The sequence below is a fragment of the Bombus pyrosoma genome, linkage group LG3 (genome assembly GCF_014825855.1).
Source record: "Bombus pyrosoma isolate SC7728 linkage group LG3, ASM1482585v1, whole genome shotgun sequence".
Classification (NCBI taxonomy): Eukaryota; Metazoa; Arthropoda; class Insecta; order Hymenoptera; family Apidae; genus Bombus; species Bombus pyrosoma.
The window spans coordinates 3,029,959-3,042,556 of record NC_057772.1 but is presented as its reverse complement, the minus strand read 5'-3'; the positions used below and the strand labels follow the sequence as shown (position 1 = coordinate 3,042,556).

General features: G+C 40.1%; 1 protein-coding gene across 1 annotated transcript in view; it reads left to right on the top strand.

Annotated features, from left to right (window-relative positions):
- Positions 1–12,598, top strand: part of LOC122577918 (probable G-protein coupled receptor Mth-like 1) — a 154,168-nt gene that overhangs the window by 134,825 nt on the left and 6,745 nt on the right. The window contains exon 6 of the mRNA XM_043749621.1: positions 4,527–4,665. Coding sequence (XP_043605556.1) covers positions 4,527–4,665 — 139 coding nt within the window. The remainder of the gene's footprint in view (positions 1–4,526; positions 4,666–12,598) is intronic.

The window sequence follows — 12,598 nt, the reverse complement described above, 5'->3', positions numbered from 1 at the left end:
AATTGTCCGGCTAGATTACAACTATCAAGGAAAAAGGCACCTGTTCCTCGACCCTCGCCGCGAGGGTACACGCGCATGAAAATATTGTGCAAGATGAACGGAGAGGAGAAAGTAAGAGGGAGAAAAGCCGAACGCAACGTGTACGTGTACCGACGTATCAATTTACTCGGAAACTAGTTATCCGCGCTTCCCTCTGCGCGTATACTTACCAGATTGGCTGGTAGGAGGAACGTAGAGCGTGGTATTCACGAAAACCAGCCCCGAGACCAGACGCATTACATTCGAACGAACGTATTCATATTCATAGGTGTTCCCGCGAATTCCCGGGATTTCGCGATCTTACCAACGGATCCAGACACGCACCCTCTCTGCCGTCTCCCTGTGAACGCCGAGCCGTTTCGATAAGTACCGGCTCACGTGATTTACCGTAATTTCGGCACGCGGAGGATCGTGTCTCGCGTGTTCGCGCGCCAATACCTTACTTTACTTTTATTACCGATCCACCGGCTTCCCTTCCGGCTGCTTTCCCTCTGTTGTGTTTCACAAAAAATTAGAATAGCTTGTCGGCCGATTAAATCGTTGCTTGCGAGAAAATTGAGGAACAGACCCCGCTTTCGTGACCTTTCAGCAATTGTTAGGGCTGAAATTGCGCGGCTTTTAGAGACGATTTCGGATAGTTAAGAAGCGAGGCAAGTACCTGCAATTTTTGATATTTCCTTTTACAAGCAAACTTGGTAGAGAAAGGAATAATTGAGATTTTTCTTGTCGAGATCCTGGTATATACGATGGGCTAGGATGGATTAAATTTTTGTCGATAAAATCAAAATGCTACAATGAAAGCAGATACTGTTAAGTTCCTTCTAACATACCTGGCTATAGTTTCATTTTAGAGTTTATTAAGGAGAGACAAAGAAACTCGAATTAAAAGATATCACCGTTGGGTAGAAAATTTGGCCATTATTCGATATTGTTAGACAAACAAAAATGAGATTACTAAAAGAGAAAATATAACGCGGACGAATGTGTTTGTTATTGGAAAGAAACACAAGTGAAAATCAAGAATAATCAAATTGTTCTGGAAAACAGTTTGAACGAAGGAATGACAACTCGGTGCAGAACGGTAATCCAGTTGGAATCTCGTTGGTTTTCGTACGATAAAGTCGATTTTCGAGATCGGTTCGAATAACGAGCGAACAGCGTAACGAAGCAATAGAAATTGCAGAGAATAATGACACACGAGCCATGGCGGAAGCGTAACCACGAGAAATATCCGAAAACCCGGGCTGCTCGTAATCGGATCTTGAAAAGGGAAACAAATGGATCCAATTAACGACATCCAAACGTGGAATATTGAAAATATCGGACGAAGTAATTAAAATACACATGGTCCGCCGGGTCCTTTTAACAAATTGATTCCGACGTTACCATCCATATATGTAGACCGGCTCGCGAATGTATTTGAACATTTATTGTAAAATCTTTCTGTAGATGTATCGTATGTGTTATACAAAATATTTTGAAATTTCATTAGCATTGTAATGGAACACAATTATCATGGTTAAGTGGGAAAAATTTGTAGTATATCCAAAAATGTATATAGAGAACAGGAAAGAATTAATTACAAACGTACTCTACCCAGAGATAAAAAAATATTTGAGCGAACGAATCAATTTGTATCAATGTGTATCAATAATCTGTGATACGCGTATCTATTTAGTGAAACCATCTTTATCTTCTAATTATATCAGGTTGTCCGGAAAGTTTCTTTCGTTTCATAAGGTGATAATAGATGAACAACAATTTCTGTTTTATATTGTTTTATTGAATTAGGTATCATCCATTTCGTTCTATTTCTATTATTACGTTCGTGCATAATTCAACGAATTAATATAAAACAAAAGGCATTGTGCGTCTATTATTTCCTTATGAAACGATATAATATTTTCAAGAAACGTATGTTCACAGTAATCGTCTTGTTACCTTTATATGCATTTCCAAACATGTTCTAAACTTTCCAAAAATGTTGCATTAATTATTTTGTATGTATCCACAAAAGTATTCTACAATAAATGTTCGAATAATTTTACGAAACACTATATGCATACAATGTACATGTGTATGCACCAAAATTGAATCTTTTGACGACAACGTATCATCGTTGAAGATAATCGTAGTGTAATGATGTCGTGAAAATAAATGAAGGAAGGTTACGTCGTTCTCATGCAGACGCGCGGAATTAAGTATGACGACGCGCTCGTTTCTTTTGAGCATCTTTTCCAACGCTTTAAGACGATAGGAAAACAAACTGTTGCTGTCAGCAAGGCCCGACTCTGCGATTTGTACCAGCCTCTATGAATTATCGATCTATTTGCAGCACCCACTGATATTTTTGCCGCATCTTATTTTCATCCCCCTGTCCTTGCACGTACTCCCCCAGGAACGATTCTTCTTCCTATCATTCGGACCGTTAAATTAACCACAAGCACAACATTGAAAACATTGGCGAACATTCGATACGTATTTCCCACTAATTCCCCATTCTTTATTCTAAACATCTTGTCTGCCGAAGGTTTATATTACCGGCCAAAAATCTCGAGGCACTTCTTCAATCACTCCTAACTTTGTTATTAAATTAACGCTATAACTATTAATAATAATATTCTTTATTTTGATACAATCGTTGGCAGCAGGATATTCTAGGATAGCAAAATTCTGAAGCGATCTTTTTCATTTCTACGGATTCTGTAGAATTTTATACGTTCCGTGAATTTCCATGGATTCTGTGAATTTTTCTAGCGATACCAAATTTTTCACCATACCACCGTATATACCTGTGCATCGGGAAATTCTATAATAGGAGAAATTTGATCGAAAAATTGTTGAACGTAGACGTGGGAAAAATGAAGGCGACCAAATCTGCGTACGGCGTGTTTGTCTCCTTTCAATTCGTCTCATTTAGAAACGCAGATAAAGCTGTCAGGTCGGCACAAAAATAGACCTTACGTAACAAAGACGGTGGAAATTGGTCGATTCGTGACCAGCGATTCCGCGAATAGAGAGGCGAGAATCAGAAGGAGGTCGGAATTCGTGAAATCGCGGGCATCGTCAGTCGTCGCCGGATTTATTTGTCTGTCATCGATTATCGAATGGTATTGGCCGTTGTTCTTCCTATGCTGCCACGTTGTTCAGGAACTCGTCCTCTAATTCCTTTGCTATTCGCATACGAAGGATCTTCGATGAAATTTCCTCTTTCTCTGCTCTCGTCTACGAAATTCCTCTTCTCCCATTTCTTTTTATTTTCGAAGGAATCCGTCCTTGGACTCCTGCCTCGAATTAGCTACATGTTTCTAGTTAACTTTACACGCTAATAACATCTGGTGGATATCTTTCGCGCAAACATATACAATTTTTCAATGTTGATCGATATTCGAACAGTTTGTTCGCGTCGTAGTTAAAATACCGTGGTAGATTCGAGTTAATAAATATTCTCGATCAACTAATCAAAAGAAACATAGAACGAGAACACATCGCTCGTTATTTAAAGATACAAGAAAAAAAAATAAGAGTGATTTATGAAGAACTATGAACGCCGAAAAAAATCTTGTCGCAAATGGCGACAGGTTTCAAGTTCGCTGTACGATACATTGGATGCAAGATATCGCTACGATATCCGCCAGATCTTAAAGTCTACCAGCTTGAAACGCGTTTCACGTCCGTTGATAAGCCGTTCGAAATGTAATGAGCAGATCACGACAAGGCAGCCACATAATCGTTCACCCGATGCGACATTTCGCGTAATAAGTTTAATCGCTAATGCTAGCTGACGGTCAGCGTTCCACGACTTCCGGTTAACGAGTAGCTAAAGAGCTCGTTTCTTACGATCCTCCGCGTTCGATGAATCGAAACGCGTACACAGACCACGTTCCAATCGGACGTCGTAAAGATAAACCGATTCGCCATTCAAGCGATCCGAACGTTTATTATTGAACACGCAGGCGGACTCGAAGCGAACATCCAGATATTTAGAACGTTTCCAGGTCCGACTTCTTCTTCGACACTCCAGCTGCTTGCATTAACAATGACGCGGTGAATGGTAGATGGAAACATCTATTGTTTCTTTCGTATGACTATCGTCATTTCCGAAGAATAATATTTTTATCTATTTTCCACATTTTCGATGAGGTATAATTATATTTTTTCCTATTCGAAGAATATTTGAAATAATAATTGACCGATAAATCGTAATACGATAATTTGATTGTATACGATCTAAAATATTCTTCCGGTTTTTAAATATCCTTGCAAATAGAGCGGGACATTATTTTGAATTGTTTGAATATTTTAAATAAAAGCGACATTACCGTGAAAAGTACCGTAGAGGAAAAAATATTCAACGATATCTGAATTAATATTCGATCGGAGATGTGATTTCTTCGTGGTTATTTAAGAATGCACGTCGTGTATATATTTTCTTAATATTTAAGAAAATTTCCTTAAATACTGAACACTAAAAATTTATTCCGCAGGTGACATGGAGATCTTGGCGTACTTCTTCGGTCCCATTGGCTTCCTACTTGCGGTGAACTTGTTATTCTTCGCAGCGACAGCCCGCGAGCTAACGTGTGGTCTATGGAAGGGCGAATTCGTGAAGAGCACCACAGAACGGTAAGCGAATTCATCCAGTTCGACCGAACGACTTGGAAAATCGCGGAGCACGGCTCACCGCGTCTGACTGTCCCGCCGAATCTGCCAGCTCTAAATTAAGTTCCGATCTGGTTTACGCGTTACTTCCCGGATACTCGCCAGTCTTGCACACGACGGATATGACTGTTCAAACCGTATATCCCTGAGAGAAAAAGAAATATTTACCTTAAAAAGTTCCCGGGCGAATCGACCAGTCGAATTCGTAAACGTATTCTGTGCTTCGCGAACGGCCACGCGGTCTTCGTTTCGCGTAAATATTTGGCCAATTTCTTCCAGGAACGTGTACCATTGGTACCGCTCGACGATCTTTTCGGAGAACGATCGAGAAGAAGAAAAATCGACGATCCGCGCGTAGAAATCGAACTTTCGTCACGTTGCGTGCAAGATTTTACTTTCGTCGGTTCCGTGGGTACACGCAAGACCCGGTTTACGCTACGTCCGGGTTATTTTCAGAATCTTACCAACGTTAGACCGTAGCTACGTTTACGGAAGATGTAGATCTAGCGCTAAGCCTAAAACGCTAAAAGTTTGCCAGTTACTTTAGATCGGAGATAAGGAGAAACCTCTTTCTGACCCGAGTATTATCTACAGTTCAATCTTGCCCACTTTACACTCATACCATCTCGTAACCGAGTTCTCAGATAAACGGAAATTACCAGGAAACGTTTGGAGGCGCGCGTCCTTGCTAATCACCGCGAGATGCAACCGCGTCTCATTTCCTCGGGAAGTTAAGGGGGAAACGATTACGCGTCTCGGTGGTAAACTTTGAAGGAGTTTAAGTCGGCGATATAGCCGAGTTAAAGAAGTGCTGGTTTGTTTGTTCGAGAGTGAGACGAGCGATACACAACGATTAAGAGGAACAGGCGGCGCACAAACGCGTAATGATCTTCGTGCTCTTGTTTTATCGCTGCTGGCGAACGATGCTTTATTTCGGCGCGAAGGAAAACGCTCGGGGCCGATGATAAATATCAAGGATAACCGGTTTGCTGCATTCGGTTCACACGGAATCCATAGATAATCGAGATCAGCGAACGCTCAACCTCGGGATGTTTACTTAAATTAAGATACTCTTCGAATCTTGTCGCTCCGTTCCCCCGCTCCCCTCCCTTCATCCTTTTCTTTCGTGGTTTAACGAGCAATTATCTCGAGACGAAGGAACGGAGAAAGTGAATCGCGTCTCCATTCGAAATCTGGCGAGGCCGTTTCGCCTCGGAAGTGGGGATTTACGAGCGCTTCCGTGTCGATCGGAATTCCAAGGAAATAAACGAGGGTGATTCTTAGCTGCTTCGGTGGGAAACAACGAGTCTTCTTCGATGAAATCGTATTTATCAATAAAAAAAGGGAGATTGGAATAAATAGAGAATCTGAGCCCTCTTACACGATTCGACTAATATTATTCCTGAGATTTTACAAGTCACAAGTCACGTTATGAACGCTATATAATAAACTCTTTGGCGGAATGGTTAACAAAACAAACGAAGATCCACGCAGGTGAATTTTACATATCAGAAAATCAATTGACTTATTTTCTTATATTTCTTTTTCTAAATTTTCTAGTTGTGGAAAGATACGAGTAGGTTGATATTGTTACTTGAATTATCGTGCAAGAAGGGCTTGGTTTGGCTCTACCAAACTTTACGAGAAGTCTAATCCCTTGCGTTGCAATATTAACCTACTACGATACATACAAGTTTCCTCGATCGAAGGTGGAATATTGTGTGACAGAGAGATTGATCATTGTTTTCTATCCTTCGTATCCTTCAAGCAACGCCAAAGAGATCTAAGAGCTTGGAATATTCGAATTAACTGATAACCGGCTGACGAATGAAAAATAGCGAGCTCTTCGAAAATTACGAATAGCGAAAAACTGGACGGAGAAAGCGAGAAAACGAACATGAAAGAATCTCTATTCACCATTATGACCAGCGTGTGTCCCGGTTCCTCTGTATTGGCAGAAAGAGAACGAGTGAAAGTGATGGGAGAGGAGGCTCGGCCGAAAGAGAATCGCAAATTGAGATCGTCAATATCAATTTCGACGGGACGAGGGAGCAAAGGTGGTTCGAAGGGACGGCGTGCGAATGGAAAATAACGATTCGATGCCTGATATCTGTCGGCGCGGCCGTGATAAAATAAATTCTCCTTTGAGCCCCGGTCGCTCTGTAAAAAAGCTACCGGCTGCCAGGCATAAATATCTGAAAAAAATGCGATTCGTCAAACGGCGCTCGTCGCCCGATGCCAAGGATCGATAGGGAAACGCGATATTTTCACATCCGGTTGGACGTATCCCTCAAAGAATTTACTGTTTATCCGACCCATTCGTCTACGGACAGCATTCTTCGAGTTTTCCGAAGTCTCGATAGTTCCTACAGCTTTGTCTTTGTTATTGTGCCGTGAAAATGATGATCGAAATGGACGTTGTGTCGTTGACCGGATCCTCAAGTAGAAATCCTCTTATAATCCTCTTATAATTCCGCCAATATACGTTTGATATCTCAGTATGTTTTTAAATCAATGTAATCAGATGAAAACTAACACCGTGTCACGTGCAAAATATTGTATCGGTTGATCTTTGAATCGAAGAATAAACGCGAGAGTTGAAGTTGAAATTAGAAACTTGAATGGAAAGCATAACGCGTGTTACAAGCGTAAGTTGATTAAAATAGCATGGAAAGTAAAGGCGAAGGTCGCTTTTCGATGGAAGAGGTGACTAAACCGGTGGTTTATGCCGTTAAAGGTGATTGATTTTGTTTAAAGGATTTTTCGAAACAATACGGTTGTCGAGGGATCCCGATTTCAATGAAATCTCGTTGAAAAGTTGATTCATGGTGCGTTAGTTGGCAATATTTTTCATGTAACTTTCAGCGAGCTGTTATTTTGACGGATCGCTCGGATGCTTATTCGATTTATCGCAAATATTTGCAATTTTTCAAGGTGCCACGAAGGAATGAGACGTAAAAATACATACGTTGGATGAAAGAATACTCGTTAAACGAGTTGATGTTGTTCGAACGAGTCGCGAATGTGCAGGGTGCAATTGAAGACGAGAACGAACAAGATCACTTTTAGAAAAAGAAAATAAATACGTAAAAATAGAAACTCTTCTGATCTCTGTCAAGGTTGATGCATGGGTCTACGTTAACTAAACTTCTTTCACTTCACTCCCTACAGTAGGCTTTGAAAATATTTGATCGGATATCGAATATGAAAATAAGAAACTCGTATAAAAATGATGTTTTACGAGACATCTTTGAATAGCAAGTTCCAATAAAAATGTCCGATTTTGGAATGCGCATAAAAACCATTAAAAAAGCGATGTTTCGCTTACTATAACGTAAAATATTCGAATAATTTGCGTTTAATCGAATAAAACGAAGAATTTAAACGCCACTTTCGCTTAATAAACAAGCGAAGGTAGAAGCGAATAATTTATAAATAAATAATTTATCGTTTTGAAAATATCTCGTTATAATACATTATCGTTCTGCGCTTGAGAAAATAAAGGATCACAGAAAATAAAAGATCATAGAGAATCGACGTTCAGACGAAATCATTCATTCACGTAGCGACCAATGAATGACGCGCCGGTCGTGAGCTTCTTGCTCGCAATTTAAAAGTTCAGCGTCGCTGCCAAAATAAACGCGTCGCAAATAAAACCTCGTCGGTGTATCGTACCGTTCAAAGGAGACAGAAGAAGAAGAAGAAGAAGAAAAAGACTTACTTTTGAATTATGTTCAGAGCAGAAACGACAAGGTTGCCGGTCGAAACGTAAACGCGATAAAACACGCGCTATAACCGTCAGCTGGATGATGCGGGTAGATGCAGTCCTCACAATTGCATCGTTCTCGTTTCTTCTCCATTTTCTACCTCCCACTGTTCCAACATCGTCTCTTTTCTCCTGGAAAATCTTCGTGGATCGTAAAGTGGATACCTGTGTATTCGCCAGCTTTCAGAGATTCCGGATAGATCTCGCGGAAGCAATGGAAAATATGCCGGTCGACGAGCTTTAGCCGTGTTCACGACTAATATAAATTCTTACAAACGTAATAGATAAATTTATTTTATAGCCAGTATTTCGTTTGATGTTCCTTTCTTCGCCCTTCGTATTGTCGTGTCTCCTCTTCCGTTCGACTCTGATGAGTCATTTCTGAGAAAATCACATCTCTTTGTCACAAACGTCGCTCCATCTTTTTCGTTAAAAGTTCTTCGAAGACACAGAGAGTTCGAAATAAATCTTGATCGCACCAAGATCGTGTTTGATCTATCGAGATAGACTGCGATAAACGGAAGCTCGAACGACTCTACCCTGACCAGTGGTGTTTCCTATGCAGCTGCAAAGTTTCTCATAAATTGCAATCGTAATACCTAGCACTTTGAACGTTTCTTCCTTTCTTTTATTTCATTATTTCACGCTGATTATATAAAGAACATCCATATAATAATAACGTCCAGACGAAATGGTCCTCATTAAACATGTTCCGCGTTACGAGTGTAACGAGCGATCGAAGCATGCATCGGTGTGTCGTTTCCAGATCTTTTTTTCTTCCTCTTTCTTTCTCCCTTCTTCTTTTTCTATTTTTCTTTTTTTTTTCTTTTTATTAGATGCCGTCGATATTTTCAGTCTCAGACAGACGCTAACAATCCATATTCACCCCTCTGTCTCGTTACGTCAATTAACACGTAGCTGGATCCGCGATCCTACTTTCTTTCCAAACGCGGCGAGTGGCATTAATTTGAAGCGTCGAACAAAAATACGAATGGCTGTCTGCTTCAAATGACTTTACTTCGCCCTTCCTCCGCCTCGGTTCGATGGAAACCCACCCTTCTCAATTTCGTGCTCGATCTTTCAAACTGTTCATCGACTCGTTTCCCCACAAATTTTCTAGCAACGACGTAGAACGGAGGATGCAATCCTCGAGTGAGATGGCGTTGGTAGAAGTAGTGCGAAATGCGGCCTTCTACGTTAAAATATACCTCCAACTCGCACCAAACCATAGAATACGATACGTGGCATTAAGAATATTTTTGCTTGTATTTCTATGCCTAAAATCAATCGTGATGAATGTACTGAAAATATACTAGAATTATTCTGAACAGCAAATTTTACAATATACCTCTTAATATTTTTACCGGCATACTTTTATCTTCTAACGAAGCATTTTTCTTTTTTACCAAACTCTGTGTTTCATTTTCACAGTATCAAATAATTGAAAGGAAGCAAGTGCGCGCTATTCTGTAAAATTATTCAATGCGTCAGTCGTCACGAGGCTCCAGATATAGCAAGTAGTAGATCAAAACAAAAGATGATAAAACATCAAAGACAGACTGTTCGACTTGACCATGATCCAAGTGCAGTAAACGAACACTATTGATAAACAGAAATGGTGAAATCTTAAAAGAGGAATAAGGGGTATATAAAATTTGACCATTATCCGTCGCTGTCCTTGCTTTCTTGCTCGTCGTTTGGCATACAAAGCCGATTCGACGGGGCTTTGATCGGTCAAGTACGTTCTCAAAAATCTTCTCTTTCATGTTCTCCTCGCCTTTCAAGCGTTCACCGTGTACCGTGGATCTTGGGTGCAGCTGTTCCCGCACAGGTGATCGACCGTTTGTTTGCATTCCGCTGTTCGATGGGCCTTCATGCTTATCACGCGCCTCCACGTTTCCCACCACGGTGAAAGGTTCATCCTGCACGCGCGAGTTCACCTTCTGCATTCGTGGACGCGTGTCTAATTTGCTTTCTTCGCATATCATTATAGCCGTAGAGATTTTTCATGCGCCGATCGTTCCGCGAATTCGTTGTTTGGATTGAAACCATCGGCCCGCGGTGCACGCCGATGAATTTTTCAGTAGTCTCCGCACGATAAAATTTTCATCCGAATAATAATCGACGAACCGGTACTACCCGTACATACTCGTATAACGGTGGATCGATAATAAAAGCCTTGCATCATTGATGACGAAATCCCGACGATATTTCCATCAGTCTGCGTTCGTACCCATGTCACGTCTTGTTGACTATTGTTCCAATTTGAAAGACAAATAATTCTACACGTGGCAATATCAGATTTCTTGCTCGACTTGTTAGACGTCTGTGCTATCCAAGACGTGGAGATCCATTGGATTATAGACTCGAAAAAATCGGATACACGAAGAATTAAAAATTAAAATAAAGATTTCGGAAATTCTTGGCTACAGCACGCTATATAAATTTGGGCAATTAACCCTTAGAGTGCTGAATACTCGGAGCTTATGCCATCCGTACGGACGGCACGCTGCCAGCGCTGACGATCGCCGTGGACTGAATACTTTTTCGCTATACTGAACTCTGTTGATTGACTATTCAAAGCGCAAATCGTAATAAGTTATAGTAATTCTTTTGCACGAGATTAAATGATTCAAGAGCGTTATTTTTTAGTATTAATTATTCATTATAAACATTGAAATTTACAATGAACTAGAATTTGGGTAGTAAACTAGAAAACAATAAACTAGAAAACTAAATTTAGTAAATATAACACAAGTTAATAATTCAGTTGTGCATGAAAAATTTCAGAACAATCATCGATACATAATCCGACATCGCATTTTCTGTCGTTCCTTCTCTTATTTTTCACACAAACAACACGTTTTCTTCTTGATAATTGTGTTGTGCCGGCACGATTATTCTACCAAATGTCCAAATTCGACAAATTGTGAATGCAAAGTATTAAATAAAAAAAAAAAAGACAGTTTCTTCGAACGCGGCATTAACATTGAAATGCATTTATATTTATCTCACAAAAACGTAATAATATTACTTCTGCGTAGATGCTCGGAAAAATTGACAAACGCATATATGCGTCCTTAGTCCACACCGATGACTTTCGCCAGACGCATATATGCATCCATAGCACTCTAAGGGTTAAGGACCTGTATAAAAAATTTGAAATATCAAAAAAAAAAGGAGCGCGTTAGAAATATAACCACTATAACGCACTATACAGATTCTTCTTTTTTTATTGTGGAAAATTAAATAATAATTATATCTGGTATGTTTTTATATTGAGATGGAATATAATAAAAAGAGCGACTTTAAAAGAGCTATGTATAGAGTAGAATAAAATTTATCCTCCGCCGGTTACAAATAGTTAATTGATTTCAAATAAGATGTAGTAAAATCTAATCGACAGCCGGCGTATTAAGATTATGTTTCTGCCTTTGATGGTTTTATTTCCACTGCGCATTAAACCGTAATTATCATAATACGTATGCGTAACATGGTCGCGTGGCATCTCGTAATAGCTGGATGCAAGAATCTTCTATTTTCGAGGCGCCGCCTAATTGTTACGAGCGGGGAATATGCAAACATCTCGCGGCTTGCAACCGGTGGTGGTTCAAAAATAACGTGGCGATCAACCACAGCGAGAGAGCGGAGAGGTAAGCAAAGCGGAAAAGCGGCGAGAGAGTTGCCGTTCTCGCGTGGAAACGGCTGAGTCGACCTGATTCGAACTTACTTGCATGGGCCAGTTTCGCACATGGCAACCTGCTAAATGTGGCATCGAGGGAGGGATCGATTATAAAAGTCGAATCTGTCAGGCGAATTTCGTGTCAAAATTTCAAAGTTTTCATTGAATTATAGACTCGGAAAAAAATGGGATACGCGAAGGATTAAAAATTAAGGTAAAGGCTTCGGAAATTCTTGGCTACAGCACGCTATATAAATTTGAACAATTAAGGATCTGTATAAAAAATTTGAAATATCAAAGAAAAAGAAAAAGAACGCGTTAGAAATTGTCTACTACAACGCACTATACAGATTTTATCGACGTTCAACTCTACGTTATAAGTTGGAAAACATTGTGACAGCGATAATAAAGATTGGGCAACCACGAAAGTACTGAAATGGGGAATGGCA